The sequence below is a fragment of the Pelodiscus sinensis genome, chromosome 19 (genome assembly GCF_052426305.1).
Source record: "Pelodiscus sinensis isolate ZL-2025 chromosome 19, ASM5242630v1, whole genome shotgun sequence".
In the NCBI taxonomy this organism is placed as follows: domain Eukaryota; kingdom Metazoa; phylum Chordata; order Testudines; family Trionychidae; genus Pelodiscus; species Pelodiscus sinensis.
The window spans coordinates 330117-348857 of record NC_143070.1 but is presented as its reverse complement, the minus strand read 5'-3'; the positions used below and the strand labels follow the sequence as shown (position 1 = coordinate 348857).

Below are 18741 nucleotides of genomic sequence, written 5' to 3'. Positions count from 1 at the left end.
GCTGCTGCTTCGCTCTGTGGGGGGGGCTAGGAGTCAGTGACTCCAGCAGGGAGAGATGGGGGGGGGCGTGTCAGGGTCTGAGTGGAAGGGCTGTGGGGAGACGCAGAGGTGGGAAAAGATCACGCTGGCTTGGGTTCTATGCCGCCATGCAGGGGCGCCTGCCCCAGTGCTAGGTCTGGAAGCGTGCCTGAGGGGGCTCTGACAACCCCCCACATTCTTGTGCAAACAGCCCCCCTCTTATGCTTATAAGAAGCACAGGGGATCTTTCTCGGGAGAAGGCAATACGCTGCATTTACTGAGAATACAGTAGGAAACCGTCTCTGCCTCAAACACAAGCCCCCACACCTTGTCATTGCTTAGGGTTACCAGTCTTGTTCGCATTAACTCACTGGCCAGGCAGGTTACGTGCGCGGGGGAGGATCGGGGCCTTTTCTCAGTCTGGGTGGCTGCTCCGATTTTCATGACACCCGGAGATTTGTTCAAAACGCTCCATCTTTGATAGGACTTTCCGTCCATGCAGGTCTATGCATTTTGCTTCATCAGTGCTTAATCACCATCTGTTCTGCTTAATATCTGTTTATCTGGGAGTTCTTCACTGACATCAGTATGTTGGGGTCTCCCTCCCAGTGCTATTTCAAGGCTGTCTTGTTTGTAACAGCACTTCGTAATGTTCCAAGGCTGTCCACTTGTCAGCCATCTACGTGTTTTGTTGGTCTTTAAGGTGCTAGCAGACTTTGGATTTTTTGTTTGTTTGTTTTTCATGTCCTCCCATCGGTCTGCTTTGTATTGGTCCCAATTTATGCTACCTTGATGCCTCTGAGTCTTACAGCCCTGCCCCCCTTCCATGGTCTGGATTCTGGAACTGTTGGGCCTGCAAGTTCTCTCTAAATGATTAAATTCCAAACTCTTACTAGCACATCCCCTAGGAGTTGTATCAGCCTAACTCCTAATACAAAGCTCCTAGTATACACTTTTAATTCATTGGTTACATTTTCCTATATCGCGCAATCTCTATTCTAATTACGCCTAAGAGCAACAGCGTGCTCATGTTGAGTCACAGGGATCCTGCTGATCTGTCTTGACACCAGATCCAGGCACAAGCAGTTTGCCCGATGAATATTAAGGGCCTACCTGGCAGAGTTACAGTTGGTTGACGTCCATTCTCATACAATTCTTTAAGCTCATTACATAAAACATGATTAAACTCTGGCCTACGCTCTGCCCTGCCTCGGTGCTAGCAGGGGGCCTGCACCCAAATTGGGAGGGGGCGGGTAATGTGGGTTGCTGGAGGGTAAGCTGGCCACAGCCGTGTTTTAATTTCTTGAGACCCTGCCCAAACAGGAACAGAGGTGACGTGTTGGCTGTAGGTAGTGTCCTGCCATCCCGGGGCTTTACAGTTGAGCCGCCCCGATCTGGCAGACCTCTGCCTGAAGTCCTAGCACCTCGCACAGGACCCGAGGGCTATGTCTAGACTGGCATGATTTTACAGAAATACTTTGAATGGAAAAGTTTTTCCATTAAAAGTATTTCCGCAAAAGAGCGTCTAGATTGGCAAGGATGCATTTGCGCAAAAGCATCCGTGGCCAGTTTAGACGCGATTTTGCGCAAGAAAGCCCCGATCACCATTTTAGCCATCGGGGCTTTTTTGCGCAAAACAATTCTTCCCTGTCTACACTGGCCCTCTTGCCCAAGTATTCTTGCACAAGAGGGCTTTTTCCTGAGCAGGAGCATGAAAGTATTTGCACAAGAAGCACTGATTTTGAACATTACAAAGTCAATCCTCGTGCAAATTCAAGCGGCTAATGTAGACAGCTGGCAAGTTTTTGAGCAAAAGCGACTGCTTTTGTGCAAAATCTTGCCAGTCTAGCTGCACCCAAGGGGTCAGTTTTGAATAGTGAACCATGGGAATACTTGGGGGGGGGGGAAGAGGACAAATTCAGCACTAGGGGTTACAGCTGGGCTTGTCTCTGCCCTGAGCTGTCTTAGGGTCAGACTAGCTCAGGGCCCCTTCAGGCCAGGGGCAGGGGCTGCAGTGGGGGCTGAGAACTCCCACTCCAAGCCCTGCTCTGACTTTGGCACTTAAAATGGTGTGAACAGTGACGGGAACTCCAGTCATCTGAGGAAGTGGGCTGTGCCCACGAAAGCTCACGGTACTGTCTACATGTTTTGTTAGTCTATAAAGTGCTATCAGATCATTGGTTCTTTTTTTCCTGTACAGACTAACTTGGCTACTCCCTGAAGCTAGTGAAAGGAGGGTCAGGCTCAGACATGCGCAAGGCCTCTACCCAATGTGTAAGGGTGTGAATGGTGCACAATAACGTCTCGGGTAGCCGTGTTAGTCTGTCTACAAACGGGTAGCTTTGTGCTACCTTGGAGACTAACCAAAATGTACCGTCAGCTTTTGTGGGCAAAACCCACATCAGCTGAACTGGCACATTAAAGTGCGTTTACAAGGGAAGGTTCAGGTCAGACTGGCCATGCAGAAGGCCACCAGCACCATGTATAATGGTGTGAACAATGCACAATAAAGTGTGTATGGGGGGGGTTGAGCTCTGAGGCTCACTGTGCAAAAGGTCACCAGGCCCCTATGTAATGGTGTGAAAGATGCACAATAAAGTGTGTTTACAAGGGGAGGGGTCAGTCTCAGATGTTTGCCATGTGTTGGGGACTCGAACCCAGACGGCTTCACTTCGTTGTCTGACCGCAAAGAGACAGGCAACACCAGCAAGGTCTAATCGCATCGCTCTTTATTGAAGAGTGCACACGACAATAGAGAGCGGCCCGTCTCTCCGAGAACCAGCCCCCGATTTCTATAACAAGTAGGTTTACATAGACAGTTCTGTCGCGTCATAGACTATTCGCTTAAGCAACCCGCCCCTCTTTGTTAGTTGGAAACTTCGAGCATGGGTGCACACCTTGCCAACTGGACAAGGTGGCCTTGATACATCAGCAACTTTCTTATTGAGACAGAAGGCGAGTACCAGCCAAGGAGGAGACAGGGAGTTTTCTTATCAGTTCCTTAAGCAAGCTGTTCAGCTCAGCAAGTACAAAAATGCAGCTGTTCGCTTATCTCGTTTTTTTGTAGCTTAGGCCGGCATTTGAAGTACGCCCTTGCTCAACTCCTGTCTCAAATTTTGTTCAGGGACGACCCAGAACCCTTTGCTGGAGTCTTCTCGTCTGTCCTAGCATAACCGCCCTAGAGCCAATTTTCTGTGGCCTAACACCATGTGAAAGGCCACGTGTAATGGTGCAAATGGTGCACAATAGAAAGTGCCTATAAGTGGGGTGGGGAGCTCACAGGCTCGCTGTGCAAAAGGCTCCCCGCACCAGTCTGAGGGCCACGGGGCTAGTCGGTCACAATGGTCCCTTGTGTCTCTGGAAGCAGTGAAACCCCCTGGTGAGTCCCTCCTGCCACGTGGGCGCTGGTGACTTCACTAGAGAACAGGCCCTCCCCTGCCCATGACTGTGGATGGTCCAGGCCAAGGCCCTCACCCAAGATGGCCGCCGCTTGGCTTCTCCCTTCCGTCAGGGCCCCGCCCCTCCGCGGCTACACGCTTGCCCTCATCCATGATGTCCGCTGCACGGCTTCAAAAGCGGGCGGGAGGCCGCTTCGCTGATTGGCCGCGGGCTCAGCCGCCTCGCTCCCTGATTGGGTGTCGCGGCTGGGCCCGGAAGGAGTTGGCTCCCAGCTGGCGGGGAGGCCGCACGTGGATCCATTGCAGGCGCTGCGGATGGAGGCGGCGGCCGGGAGCGGGGCGCCGGGGGGGCCGCCCGGGGGGGGCGCGAAGGTGAGTCCCGGCGTAGTGAGCCCCGCCCACTGGGGGCAGGATCTGGGCAGATCCCCCCCCCGTGTCTGTGGGGCAGGGATTCCCGGGGGGGGCTGGGTTGGGACATGTCCCCCGTGTCTGTGGGGCGGGGATTCCCGTGGGGGGCTGGGTTGGGACATGTCCCCCGTGTCTGTGGGGCAGGGATTCCCGTGGGGGGCTGGGTTGGGACATGTCCCCCGTGTCTGTGGGGCAGGGATTCCCGGGGGGTGCTGGGCTGGGACATGTCCCCCGTGTCTGTGGGGCAGGGATTCCCGGGGGGGGTGCTGGGCTGGGACATGTCCCCCGTGTCTGTGGGGCAGGGATTCCCGGGGGGTGCTGGGTTGGTACATGTCCCCCGTGTCTGTGGGGCAGGGATTCCCGTGGGGGGCTGGGTTGGGACATGTCCCCCGTGTCTGTGGGGCAGGGATTCCCGGGGGGGGTGCTGGGTTGGGACATGTCCCCCGTGTCTGTGGGGCAGGGATTCCCGTGGGGGGCTGGGTTGGGACATGTCCCCCGTGTCTGTGGGGTAGGGATTCACGGGGGGGGGGTGCTGGGTTGGTACATGTCCCCCGTGTCTGTGGGGCAGGGATTCACGGGGGGGGGTGCTGGGTTGGGACATGTCCCCCGTGTCTGTGGGCCAGGGATTCCCGTGGGGGGCCGGGTTGGGACATGTCCCCCGTGTCTGTGGGGCAGGGATTCCCGGGGGGGGGTGCTGGGTTGGGACATGTCCCCCGTGTCTGTGGGGCAGGGATTCCCGGGGGGGGGGGTGCTGGGTTGGGACATGTCCCCCGTGTCTGTGGGGCAGGGATTCCTGTGGGGGGCTGGGTTGGGACATGTCCCCCGTGTCTGTGGGGCAGGGATTCCCGTGGGGGGCTGGTTTGGGACATGTCCCCCGTGTCTGTGGGGCAGGGATTCCCGTGGGGGGCTGGGTTGGGACATGTCCCCCGTGTCTGTGGGCCAGGGATTCCCGTGGGGGGCTGGGTTGGGACATGTCCCCCGTGTCTGTGGGGCAGGGATTCCCGGGGGGGGTGCTGGGCTGGGACATGTCCCCCGTGTCTGTGGGCCAGGGATTCCCGGGGGGGGGGTACTGGGTTGGGACATGTCCCCCGTGTCTGTGGGGCAGGGATTCCCGGGGGGGGGGTACTGGGTTGGGACATGTCCCCCGTGTCTGTGGGGCAGGGATTCCCGGGGGGGGGGGTACTGGGTTGGGACATGTCCCCCGTGTCTGTGGGGCAGGGATTCCCGTGGGGGGCTGGGTTGGGACATGTCCCCCGTGTCTGTGGGGCAGGGATTCCCGTGGGGGGCTGGGTTGGGACATGTCCCCCGTGTCTGTGGCGTTCCCCGTGTCATGGGCAGGGAGGGGGCAGATCCCCCGCGTACGTGGGGGGTTAATCACTACAACGAAGTTGGGTGCATCCAGGGCCCATCCGTTGACGGGGAGTTTATTGCCCCCATGTCTGTGCGGTGGGGGGTGGAGTCTCTGGCTCCTGGGGGCCTGTGGGGTTTTCTGAGGGGTGATCTGGGGGTCAGGGCTGCCCCCTGACCGGGGCTACAGCAGGGGCAGCTCTGTTCCCGCGGGGTATGTATGGGGCAGCTAGTCCCTGGCTGGCCTAGGGCGATTATTGCTCTGTGGGGGCTGGCAGGCAGCCCCCCCTCCCAACTGTGTGGTACCATGAGGAAGGTCCCTCCCCACAAGCTGCTGGGGGGTCAACACCCTTTTGTGGGGGCACCATAACAGTTCTCACTCTGCAGGGAGAGAGGGGTAAATACCATGCCCGTGCGGACCCCTCCCTTTCCCCTCAGGTGGGGTAAGTGACCCCCCATAACTATCCCCTCACCAGCCTGCGCCCCTACCGAGCTGGGGATAACTGACTTGCCCCCTTGCTCCCGCCCAGGCCCCCCAGAAGAAGAGGGAGAAGCGGCTGCAGCGCTATTGGGAAGGGGCCTCCGAGCCGGTCGCACCCGCGGCTGCCGCCCCCCCTAAGGCCAAGAAGCGTCGCAATGAGAAGAGCAGGCCGCGAGCTGGGGCAAAGGGGGGCCTGCAGACCCGGAAGGGGCCACGGCTGTTGGGGGCCAAGGGCCGGATCTCTGGGGTAAGGCTGGGCATGCCAGGGGGCTGGCCCGGGAGGGGAAGTTGGGGGTCGGGAAGGAGCCCGTAGCAGCTCTCTGTCTGTCTGTCTGACTGTCTGTGTCTGTCTGTCTGACTGTCTGTCTGTCTGTCTGTCTGACTGTCTGTGTCTGACTGTCTGTCTGTCTCTGTCTGACTGTCTGTCTGTCTGTCTGTCTGTCTGTGTCTGACTGTCTGTCTCTCCCCGCAGAAGAGGGACCCGTTCCCTGGCGCCGCCCCCCTCCCCCCACACAAGGTGAAGAAATTCCAGCGGGGCCAGAAATCGCGGCCGGTGAGTTGAGGTGGAACTGGGGGGTAACCGGGTCCGTGGGAAGGGGTGACCTCAGGGCTGGTCTCCCCTTTTCTCACAGAGCCCCGGAGGCAGGGGCCGGGGCCGCGTGCCGCTCTTACCCCACCTGGTCCCTTTAGGGGGATACAAATCAACGATTTCTTTAAATTAAAAATGGGACTTTTTTTAGTCCTCCGTGAAATCCCACGTTTGTCGTGTTAAAACAGTGGTTCCGGGCGCATCCAGCCCACGCTGCTGGGCCTGTCGTCACTCGGGAAGGGCGCAAAGGTTCATCTGGCAGCGTCTCCCCGCCGTTTGTTTTTAACGGTTGCACGTTTGCACGCATGGAGCTGGCTCCCCGCTGGGCTTTAAGCTGGCTCCCCACGTATCCCTGCTCCCATCGGGGCGTGTGACCATTAGGGTCAGCCGCTGCGCCCAGACGTATCGGTTAATGGTGGAAACGGGGACCCTCCGCTTCCCAGTCTGGTGAAAAGGAGCAAATGGCTCTCGTCTGCACTGGCTCTGCTGGGCCTGCCCAGGCCACCCCCACACAAGCACAGAGCAGCAGCGACCCCGCCCAGGCCACCCCCACACAAGCACAGAGCAGCAGCGACCCCGCCCAGGCCACCCCCACACAAGCACAGAGCAGCAGCGACCCTGCCCAGGCCACCCCCACACAAGCACAGAGCAGCAGCGACCCCGCCCAGGCCACCCCCACACAAGCACAGAGCAGCAGCGACCCCGCCCAGGCCACCCCCACACAAGCACAGAGCAGCAGCGACCCCGCCCAGGCCACCCCCACACAAGCACAGAGCAGCAGCGACCCCGCCCAGGCCACCCCCACACAAGCACAGAGCAGCAGCGACCCCGCCCAGGCCACCCCCACACAAGCACAGAGCAGCAGCGACCCCGCCCAGGCCACCCCCACACAAGCACAGAGCAGCAGCGACCCCGCCCAGGCCACCCCCACACAAGCACAGAGCAGCAGCGACCCCGCCCAGGCCACCCCCACACAAGCACAGAGCAGCAGCGACCCTGCCCAGGCCACCCCCACACAAGCACAGAGCAGCAGCGACCCCGCCCAGGCCACCCCCACACAAGCACAGAGCAGCAGCGACCCTGCCCAGGCTGTGCCCAGCTGCTGAGCCGCGGACACGGAGGCGCCAGGGATGTCAGGAAGCCGAAGGGCCGGGTTAAGGCCAGATGGCCAGAGCCGCGTGCTCCTTGCACCGGCAGACGTAAACGGGCAGGGCCAGGGCTCGGCTTTGCACCGTGGTTTGAGGAAACGCGCCGAGGGGAAGCGGGTGTAAATCCAGGATTGGGGGGATGTAAACCGACCCCCCCCCCCCCCCCGTCCCTCCCCCGGCCCAGGCAGAGGCGTCCAGCCGGCGGCTCCGGGAGCGTCTGGCCGCGCTGGAGCAGAAAGTGGAGCTGGCGGCGGAGCAGGCTGCGCGCATGGAGCTGCTGCTGCCGGAGGAGCCAGGGTGAGTGCCGTTCCCCCCACCCCCCAAGGGAGCCGGCTCCCTACCGGGGCCCCGTCCCCATCGTAGCTGGCTCCCCTCCCCCGCCAGTCTCTCATCCCTCCCCCTTCCCCCGGCAGGTTCCTGGAGGGGGACCCCGGCGAGGACACCTGCACCGTCGCCCAGAGCGACATCGCCAGCGCCGTCGACATCGCCAGCGCCGCCAAGGTCAGGCCCCCCACCCGGCCGGCCCGGGGGGGGTCACTCGGGCAGGATGGGGGGATCACCCAGGATGGGGGTCCCTGCGCCGTCTCTGACCGGGTCTCTCCCCCCCTCGTAGCACTTTGAGCTGACGCTGAGCCAGTTTGGCCCCTACAGGGTGGATTACACCCGACCCGGCCGGTGAGTGGGGGGCAGGAAGGGGCGGGAGGGGGACTCGTGGGGCAGGTGGGGGGAGCTGGCTCTACCTAGGTGGCAGGTCCTTGCATGGTGCGGCTGGGGGGAGGGAAGACACATGGCCCGGCTGGGGTCTCCTGGGTAGGGGTGGGAATGTGGGTCGGAGTCCGGGACCCCTGACTCTCCAGCTGGTCTGGGGGTCCCTGCGGGGCGGGGCAGGACCCTGGATACACGGAGCGGGGCATCCCCAGCTGCTCCCCTCCCCCCTTCCTCCCCCCCACAGGCACCTGCTGCTGGGGGGCCGGCGGGGCCACGTGGCAGCCCTGGACTGGCAAACCAAGGCGCTGTTGTGTGAGATCAATGTCATGGAGACCGTCACCGACGTCACGTGAGTGTGCAACAGGGGCGGGTGGTGACCGGGGGGCGTGCGACACGGGGGCTTGCTGGGAGGAGGGGGGCTGCACTCCTGGCGGGGCATCCACGCTGCCCTGCAGCGGTATGGGTGCATCTGCTGGGCGTGCCCCTCACGTGCATTGCACCGGGGCCATGTCGCCCGTGCATCAGGCAAGTGAGCCCGGGGGCGTGTTGCACGAGGGGGCGTGTTGCACGTGGGCCAAGCCCTCTCCCCCCTCCCGCCCCAGGTGGCTGCACACGGAGACCATGTTCGCGGTGGCGCAGCGGCGCTGGCTCTACGTCTACGACAACCAGGGCGTGGAGCTGAACTGCCTGAAGCGCTTCAACGGCGTCTTGCGCATGGAGTTCCTGCCCTACCACTTCCTGCTGGCCACCGCCGTGAGCGGGGGAGGGGCGTGGGGGCGGGGCTTGGCTGGCTGCGGGGGGGGGGGGGGGGCTCCCATGGCAGGTTTTCTGCTGCCCACCCCGGGGAAGGGGGGGCCCGGAGGCTGGGGTCCTCCTGCCGGTGCTGTGAGGGGGGGCTGGTGCCCCACTGACCCTGCGTCCCGCGTGCAGAGCGAGACGGGCTTCCTGCAGTACCTGGACATCTCGGTGGGGAAGGAGGTGGCGACCACCTGCACCCGGGGCGGGCGCCTGGGCGTGATGGGGCAGAACCCGGCCACCGCCATCGTCCACCTGGGCCACAGCAACGGTGAGAGCCCCCCCCGGTGTCGTCACCTCCGCGCCCCCTCCCCCCCCCCCCCCCGGTGTCGTCACCTCTGCGCCCCCTCCCCCCCCCCGGTGTCGTCACCTCTGCGCCCCCCCCCCGTATCCCTCCCCCGGTCTGCCCTGCCCCCCTCCTCTGTATCCTCCGCCCTGCCCCCGCCCCGGTATGCCCTGCCTACTGCTACCCCCATCCCTGTTTCACCAGCCCACCCCTCTGTACCCGCTGCTGGCCCAGCCCTGACCCCAACCTCCTGGGTTCCTCAGCCCCACTGCGCTGCTGCTCAAGCCCATCCCGACCCCCTCAGTGCCCCCTGGTTCCCGCCCCAGGGCACAGCCCAGCCAGGCACACCCGGCCTGACCCAGCTCTGGCCCAGGGTCCCCCATCCCCACCCCCTCCCTCGGCCTGGAGAGTCGGGCTCCCTGCTGCGCTAGCCCATTTGCCCCGCCCCCAGCGGTGAGTCCAGCCCTTCCCCTGCCCCCCCAGGCACCGTGACCCTGTGGAGCCCCAACGTCAAGGAGCCGCTGGTGCGGATGCTCTGCCACCGCGGCGCGGTCCGGGCCCTGGCTGTGGACAGCTCAGGAACGTGAGTCACCCGGGGGACGTGAGGGAGGGGTCTCCCCTAACCTCCCCATAGCTACGTGGGGCAGGGCTGTGGACAGACGGGGGGGGGAGCTTGGGGTATTTATGCTGGGGGGGTCACACTGCGGGTCCCCCCAGGTACATGGTGACGACGGGGGGGTTGGGGTATTTACGCTGGGGGGTCACACTGCGGGTCCCCCCAGGTACATGGTGACGACGGGGGGTTTGGGGTATTTATGCTGGGGGGGTCACGCTGCGGGTCCCCCCAGGTACATGGTGACGAGGAGGGGGGGTTGGGGTATTTACGCTGGGGGGTCACACTGCGGGTCCCCCCAGGTACATGGTGACGACGGGGGGGGGGGGTTGGGGTATTTACGCTGGGGGGGTCACACTGCGGGTCCCCCCAGGTCCATGGTGACGAGGAGGGGGGGTTGGGGTGTTTACGCTGGGGGGGTCACGCTGCGGGTCCCCCCAGGTACATGGTGACGACGGGGGGGTTGGGGTGTTTACGCTGGGGGGGTCACACTGCGGGTCCCCCCAGGTACATGGTGACGACGGGGGGGGTTGGGGTGTTTACGCTGCGGGTCCCCCAGGTACATGGTGACGACGGGGGGGTTGGGGTGTTTACGCTGGGGGGGTCACGCTGCGGGTCCCCCCAGGTACATGGCGACGACGGGGGGGTTGGGGTGTTTACGCTGGGGGGGTCACGCTGCGGGTCCCCCCAGGTACATGGCGACGACGGGGGGGTTGGGGTGTTTACGCTGGGGGGGTCACGCTGCGGGTCCCCCCAGGTACGTGGCGACGACGGGGGGGGGTTGGGGTGTTTACGCTGGGGGGGTCACGCTGCGGGTCCCCCCAGGTACATGGCGACGTCAGGGCTGGACCGGAAGCTGCGTATCTACGACCTCCGGGCGTATCGGCCCCTACACTCGCTGGTGCTGCCCCTGGGCGCCGGGCACCTGGCCTTCAGCCAGCGGGGGCTGCTGGGGGCGGCCTGCGGGGACGTGGTGCAGGTACCGGCCCCCCCTACACAGACACCCGGCCCCCCGCCCCTCCCGGCACCTGGCCTGCAGCCAGCGGGGGCTGCTGGGGGCGCCCCGGCTGCTCCCCTCCCTCACCCGCCGTTGGTTCAGCCCGGCCCCCCCCCCCGCATTCCCCCCTCTCCCGCCCCCCGCTGGGCATTGCTCAGACCTGCCTCCCTTCCTCCCCCCGTCATTTGGCTCCACCCGGGGGGGCCTGGCCCTTCTCTGCCCCTCGGCCGGGTGCCGCCCATAGTGGGGGCTCTGACAGCCCCTAGGAGCCAGGCCCTGACCCATGCCTGCCCCCAGGTGTACCGGGACGTGGCCCTGCAGCCGCCTGACAAGCCCTACCTGTCGCACACGCTGCCCCGGCCGGCCCACGGCCTGCGCTTCTGCCCCTTCGAGGACGTGCTGGGCACCGGGCACGGCACCGGCTTCACCAGCCTGCTGGTGCCAGGTACGTACCCCCCTGGTGTCCCCCCGTAGCCCCCTCCCCGGTGTCCCCCCGTAACCCCCTCCCCGGTGTCCCCCCGTAGCCCCTCTTCCCGGTACCACCTGCCTGCTGGTGCCAGGTACGTACCCCCCCAGTGTCCCCCCGTAGCCCCCTCCCCGGTGTCCCCCCGTAGCCCCTCTTCCCGGTACCACCTGCCTGCTGGTGCCAGGTACGTACCCCCCCAGTGTCCCCCCGTAGCCCCCTCCCCGGTGTCCCCCCGTAGCCCCTCTTCCCGGTACCACCTGCCTGCTGGTGCCAGGTACGTACCCCCCTGGTGTCCCCCCGTAGCCCCCTCCCCGGTGTCCCCCCGTAACCCCCTCCCCGGTGTCCCCCCGTAGCCCCTCTTCCCGGTACCACCTGCCTGCTGGTGCCAGGTACGTACCCCCCCAGTGTCCCCCCGTAGCCCCCTCCCCGGTGTCCCCCCGTAGCCCCTCTTCCCGGTACCACCTGCCTGCTGGTGCCAGGTACGTACCCCCCCAGTGTCCCCCCGTAGCCCCCTCCCCGGTGTCCCCCCGTAGCCCCCTCCCCGGTGTCCCCCCGTAGCCCCTCTTCCCGGTACCACCTGCCTGCTGGTGCCAGGTACGTACCCCCCCAGTGTCCCCCCGTAGCCCCCTCCCCGGTGTCCCCCCGTAGCCCCCTCCCCGGTGTCCCCCCGTAACCCCCTCCCCGGTGTCCCCCCGTAGCCCCTCTTCCCGGTACCACCTGCCTGCTGGTGCCAGGTACGTACCCCCCCGGTGTCCCCCCGTAGCCCCCTCCCCGGTGTCCCCCCGTAGCCCCCTCCCCGGTACCACCTGCCTGCTGGTGCCAGGTACGTACCCCCCCGGTGTCCCCCCGTAGCCCCCTCCCCGGTGTCCCCCCGTAACCCCCTCCCCGGTGTCCCCCCGTAGCCCCTCTTCCCGGTACCACCTGCCTGCTGGTGCCAGGTACGTACCCCCCCGGTGTCCCCCCGTAGCCCCCTCCCCGGTGTCCCCCCGTAGCCCCCTCCCCGGTACCACCTGCCTGCTGGTGCCAGGTACGTACCCCCCCGGTGTCCCCTCGTAACCCCCTCCCCGGTGTCCCCCCGTAGCCCCTCTTCCCGGTACCACCTGCCTGCTGGTGCCAGGTACGTACCCCCCCGGTGTCTCCCCGTAGCCCCCTCCCCGGTACCACCTGCCTGCTGGTGCCAGGTACGTACCCCCCCGGTGTCCCCCCGTAGCCCCCTCCCCGGTGTCCCCCCGTAACCCCCTCCCCGGTGTCCCCCCGTAGCCCCTCTTCCCGGTACCACCTGCCTGCTGGTGCCAGGTACGTACCCCCCCGGTGTCTCCCCGTAGCCCCCTCCCCGGTACCACCTGCCTGCTGGTGCCAGGTACGTACCCCCCTGGTGTCCCCCCGTAGCCCCCTCCCCGGTGTCCCCCCGTAGCCCCCTCCCCGGTGTCCCCCCGTAACCCCCTCCCCGGTGTCCCCCCGTAGCCCCTCTTCCCGGTACCACCTGCCTGCTGGTGCCAGGTACGTACCCCCCCGGTGTCTCCCCGTAGCCCCCTCCCCGGTACCACCTGCCTGCTGGTGCCAGGTACGTACCCCCCCGGTGTCCCCCCGTAGCCCCCTCCCCGGTGTCCCCCCGTAACCCCCTCCCCGGTGTCCCCCCGTAGCCCCTCTTCCCGGTACCACCTGCCTGCTGGTGCCAGGTACGTACCCCCCCGGTGTCTCCCCGTAGCCCCCTCCCCGGTACCACCTGCCTGCTGGTGCCAGGTACGTACCCCCCTGGTGTCCCCCCGTAGCCCCCTCCCCGGTGTCCCCCCGTAGCCCCCTCCCCGGTGTCCCCCCGTAACCCCCTCCCCGGTGTCCCCCCCGTAGCCCCTCTTCCCGGTACCACCTGCCTGCTGGTGCCAGGTACGTACCCCCCTGGTGTCCCCCCCCCCCCGTAACCCCCTCCCCGGTGTCCCCCCCCGTAACCCTCCTCCCCGGTACCACCTGCCTGCTGGTGCCAGGTATGTACCCCCCCGTAGCCCCCTCCCCGGTGTCCCCCCATAGCCCCCTCCCCGGTGTCCCCCCGTAGCCCCTCTTCCCGGTACCACCTGCCTGCTGGTGCCAGGTACGTACCCCCCTGGTGTCCCCCCATAGCCCCCTCCCCGGTACCACCTGCCTGCTGGTTCCAGGTGCAGACCCCCCCAGGGACGGGTGGCTGAGGTGCCTGCCTTGTACCCCCATTACAGTCCGTGGGGTCTGGCCCGGTTCTGTGGCTCTGTTGGGGGGGGCCTGCGGTGGGCGTGTCAGAGGGGAGGTGGGACCTGGGCCAGGCCCTCCCCCGCCCCCACTAACACCCCCCCCCCCCGGCATGGCAGGTGCTGGGCAGGCGAACTTCGACGCCCTGGAGAACAACCCGTTCCGGAGCCGGAAGCAGCGGCAGGAGTGGGAAGTCAAGGCTCTGCTGGAAAAGGTGACTCTCCCTCTCTCTCCCCCCCCTCCCCCCTCCCGTGCAGCCCCGCCTGGATCTCGGGGCAGGTCCCGGGTCAAGGGGGCTGATGCTAAAGGGGGATTCCTTGGGGGGGGGGGTTCGCGGGCACCCTTGGGTAGCGGGGGGGGTCTCTTTGCTGGGGCACCACCCGGAAGGGGGATACCCATGAGAGGGGAGGCGTCGGGGGAAGGGCTGGCCCTGGCCCCCCCTAACGACTTGGCCTGGCAGATCCCTGCGGAGCTGATCACGCTGGACCCGGGGCAGCTGGGCCAGGTGGACGCCATCACCATGGAGCAGAAGCACCGGGAGCGAGTGGACCGGCTGGTGAGCGGCACCGGGGGGGGGCACCACCGTGGTGCATTGTGGGACGTGGGGCGGCACGGTGCAGGCTGGGCAGTGCTGCAGGGTGTGGGGGGGGGCAGGGCTATCGGGGGGGCAGCACCATGGTGCATTGTGGGACGTGGGGGGCGGCACGGTGCAGGCCGGGCAGTGCTGCAGGGTGTGGGGGGGGTCAGGGCTATCGGGGGGGCAGCACCATGGTGCATTGTGGGACGTGGGGCGGCACGGTGCAGGCCAGGCAGTGCTGCAGGGTGTAGGGGGGTTCAGGGCTATCGGGGGGGGGGCAGCACTGTGGTGCATCATGGGACGTGGGGGCGGCACGGTGCAGGCCGGGCAGTGCTGCGGGGCATGGGGGGGGTCAGGGCTATCGGGGGGGCACGGAGCAGGCCGGGCAGCACTGCGGGGCATGGGGAGGGGGGGGGTCAGGACTGGGGGGGGGGCACGGTGCAGGCCGGGCAGCGCTGCGGTCCCAGGGGGGGCCCTTGGCTGTGCTGTGCTCAGGGCGCGGGGAGGGGAGGGGCGTGAGGGCGGCTCCGTGGTGCATTGTGGGACCTGGAGGAGGGGTGGCACAGTGGGGAATTGTGGGATGTGGGGGGCAGAGGGCGCCAGGCAGGTCCCGCGGTGGTGGGGCGGCACCGTGGTGCATTGTGGGGGGGACGTGGAGGAGGGGGTGGCACAGTGGGGAATTGTGGGATGTGGGGGGCAGAGGGTGCCAGGCAGGTCCCGCGGTGGTGGGGCGGCACCGTGGTGCCTTGGGGGACGTGGAGGAGGGGGTGGCACAGTGGGGAATTGTGGGATGTGGGGGGCAGAGGGTGCCAGGCAGGTCCCGCGGTGGTGGGGTGGCACCGTGATGCCTTGGGGGGGGACGTGGAGGAGGGGGGTGGCACAGTGGGGAATTGTGGGATGTGGGGGACAGAGGGCGCCAGGCAGGTCCCGCGGTGGTAGGGCGGCACCGTGGTGCATTGTGGGACGTGGAGGAGGGGTGGCACAGTGGGGAATTGTGGGATGTGGGGGGCAGAGGGCGCCAGGCAGGTCCCGCGGTGGTAGGGCGGCACCGTGGTGCCTTGTGGGACGTGGAGGAGGGGGGTGGCACAGTGGGGAATTGTGGGATGTGGGGGGCAGAGGGCGCCAGGCAGGTCCCGCGGTGGTGGGGCGGCACCGTGGTGCCTTGTGGGACGTGGAGGAGGGGGGTGGCACAGTGGGGAATTGTGGGATGTGGGGGGCAGAGGGTGCCAGGCAGGTCCCGCGGTGGTGGGGTGGCACCGTGGTGCCTTGGGGGACGTGGAGGAGGGGGTGGCACAGTGGGGAATTGTGGGATGTGGGGGGCAGAGGGTGCCAGGCAGGTCCCGCGGTGGTGGGGTGGCACCGTGGTGCCTTGGGGGACGTGGAGGAGGGGGTGGCACAGTGGGGAATTGTGGGATGTGGGGGGCAGAGGGTGCCAGGCAGGTCCCGCGGTGGTGGGGTGGCACCATGGTGCATTGTGGGACGTGGAGAAGGGGGTGGCACAGTGGGGAATTGTGGGATGTGGGGGGCAGAGGGCGCCAGGCAGGTCCCGCGGTGGTGGGGCGGCACCGTGGTGCATTGTGGGACCTGGAGGAGGGGGTGGCACAGTGGGGAATTGTGGGATGTGGGGGGCAGAGGGCGCCAGGCAGGTCCCGCGGTGGTGGGGCGGCACCGTGGTGCATTGTGGGACGTGGAGGAGGGGGTGGCACAGTGGGGAATTGTGGGATGTGGGGGGCAGAGGGCGCCAGGCAGGTCCCGCGGTGGTGGGGCGGCACCGTGGTGCATTGTGGGACGTGGAGGAGGGGTGGCACAGTGGGGAATTGTGGGATGTGGGGGGCAGTACAGAGGGTGCCAGGCAGGTCCCGCGGTGGTGGGGCGGCACCGTGGTGCATTGTGGGACGTGGAGGAGGGGGTGGCACAGTGGGGAATTGTGGGATGTGGGGGGCAGAGGGCGCCAGGCAGGTCCCGCGGTGGTGGGGTGGCACCGTGGTGCCTTGGGGGACGTGGAGGAGGGGGTGGCACAGTGGGGAATTGTGGGATGTGGGGGGCAGAGGGCGCCAGGCAGGTCCCGCGGTGGTGGGGCGGCTCCGTGGTGCATTGTGGGACGTGGAGGAGGGGGTGGCACAGTGGGGAATTGTGGGATGTGGGGGGCAGAGGGTGCCAGGCAGGTCCCGCGGTGGTGGGGCGGCACCGTGGTGCCTTGGGGGACGTGGAGGAGGGGGTGGCACAGTGGGGAATTGTGGGATGTGGGGGGCAGAGGGCGCCAGGCAGGTCCCGCGGTGGTGGGGTGGCACCGTGGTGCCTTGGGGGACGTGGAGGAGGGGGTGGCACAGTGGGGAATTGTGGGATGTGGGGGGCAGAGGGCGCCAGGCAGGTCCCGCGGTGGTGGGGCGGCACCGTGGTGCATTGTGGGATAGAGGAGGACTCTTCCTGCCCCCAGGGCTTCGACCCCCAGGCCAAGCCGGCCTTCCAGCCCCGCCGGAAGCTGAAGGGGCGCAGCTCTGCCGGCAGCCTCCTGCGGCGCAAGAAGAAGGTGGCGAACGAGGAGCAGCGGGTACGTCTGTCCCCTCCGCCACTGACCCCGGGGCCAGCCTTTACCCAGGAGGCTTTGCTCCCTGCCCCCCCCCCCCAAGCCAGCTCCCCACTTCCTGTCTCAAACAGGGACTTCCTGCCCCAACTCCCCTGGCGTGTCCCCGTGACGCCGGGAATTGGGGCATCCCAGGGTTGCCCCCGTTGGCCCGTTCACTGGGCGCTCCCGGCTCACGCGGCTCCCCCCTTCCCGCAGGCCAAGGTCCGGAAGAGCCTGGAGCAGCAGGCGAAGCGGGAGCCCCCGGCGGCCCCCCGGGCCCGGAAGTCGGCGCTGGATCGGTTCAGGAAATAGCTCACAGCTCCGGGGCCGGAGGACACTGCCCCCCGTGGGGGCCACAGGGCCCACGGGCTTCACCCAGCCCCTCCAAGGGAAGGGGCGGTGGGGGTGGGGCGACCCCCACTCGCCCTGCGCTGGCACCCTGCTATTTTTCTATTAAAGTTGCTGCCAGCTTGGCCGTACCTGGCTGTGGTTTGGGGGGGGTGGCTGGGGCTCAGGTCTCTCCGTGCCGGGGGGAGTTTAGGGGGAGGGGAGACTCCAGGTGGGGGGCTGAGGACTGAGCACAGGCCGGGGCACAGGGGGGTGGTTCTGTCTGTGAAGGGGGCAGGGAGCTGAGCGAGGGGAGCCGCAGGCTGGGAGTGGGAGCTCCAGGGCCAGCCTCCCCCCAGGCCCGAGGGGCTCAGCTACAGGGAGTGCCCTCACTGGGGCCCATGCTCAGCCCCCCCCTCCCCACCCCCACACTTTACCCCTCTGCAGTGGAACAGGCCTGCAGAGCGCCCCCTGGTGAGAGCGGAGAACCCGCCTGGCTGCCCTGCCCTTTCCCTGGGCGTTGGGGGGTCAGTGGTGAACCCCCCGGGCCTTGTGGCTTGAGTAACGCGCAGCCTCTCCTGACCCGCCAGCGGAAACCCGGGCACTGCGACGTGCACACGCCTCGGGGGGCGAGCGGCAGCCCCTACTGCCCTGCACGCGACCAGCCTGCGGTGAGCCTCCGTGCAAGGTGGAACCGCACCCATTTCGCACGGAGAGGACGGTGGAGCAGGGATGGGCCGTGCTGGGCTTGGCCAGCCAAGAACCCTCGTGCAGGAAGGCCGACTCCCTGCCCTTTTGCTTCCTATCCGTGTCCTACAGGCCATTGTGCTCTGAGATATGGCCCTTGCACGGCCCTGGTGCCCTTGCACGGCCCTGGTGCCCTTGCACGGCTCAGGCAGTGCCTGGGAGGCCTCCTTCCCTGTGGCAGCCCCCTCAGTGTCTCTCTACCTCGGGCAGGTCTCTTGGCTTCACTGCCTCGGGATTGACACTGGGAGCCTTCAGCACCCACCTCGGTTTCACACTAAGTCCCTCCATGACTCCACCCAAACCGGCCACCTGCCCACGCCTTGCACCCCCAAAGGGAGAACTGCACCCCAGCTCCCTTCATCGCCAGCCAGCCAAAGCAGAGAGGTTTCTTAGAGGGCTGAAAGATGACATAGTTCGGCCTTAGCACAGGATGGAAAGTTACAGTCAGCTCTAGCGGCCTCAGCCTGGAGCCTCTGCCTCCCCTGTCGTCCCAGTCCTGCCTCCAGCAACTGCCCCTCATTAACCCTGCACTACATGGGGGAAACTGAGGCACCCAACTGTATGTTTGAGAGAGTCACCAAATGAACGAGGGGCCACCCAATGAAATGGATAGCAGCGGGTTTAAAACAAACCAAAGGGTGTTTTTCTTCATGCTGCGCACAACGGCTGTGTCTACGCTCTGCTGGTTTTGCACAAAAATACGCAAATGAGGCTAAGCGTGGAATATTGCCCAGCCTCATTTGCATAATTAATGAGCAGATGCTTTTTTGCGCAAGAGGCTTTTGTGCAAAAACCTCCTCTTGTGCAAGAGCCATTTTTCCATTTTTTTTCCTGGAAAAATGCCTCTTGCACAAGAGGGGGGTTTTGCACAAGGAGCCACGTAGACGGCTCCTTTTTGTGCAAAAGCCTCTTGCGCAAAAAGCAGCTGCTCGTTAATTATGCAAATGAGGCGCGGCGATATTCCACACTTATGCAAAGGAGGCTATTTCTTGCACAATACCAGTGCAGTGTAGGCATAGCCAACCTGTGGAACCCCTTGCCAGAGGAGGTTTT

The 18741-nt window shown here is 65.8% G+C and overlaps 1 protein-coding gene across 1 annotated transcript; it reads left to right on the top strand.

Moving 5' to 3' along the window:
• Positions 1-3632: 3632 nt before the first annotated feature.
• On the top strand, positions 3633-17087 carry WDR46 (WD repeat domain 46). Its single transcript, XM_075917451.2, has 16 exons — positions 3633-3788; positions 5702-5899; positions 6125-6205; positions 7574-7686; positions 7803-7890; positions 8003-8064; positions 8342-8446; positions 8700-8850; positions 9028-9163; positions 9662-9761; positions 10617-10770; positions 11086-11233; positions 13591-13685; positions 13932-14027; positions 16486-16599; positions 16831-17087. Exons 1-16 carry the CDS (start codon positions 3732-3734, stop codon positions 16924-16926), a joined length of 1794 nt encoding a protein of 597 aa, XP_075773566.2. The 5' UTR covers positions 3633-3731; the 3' UTR covers positions 16927-17087.
• Positions 17088-18741: the final 1654 nt, after the last annotated feature.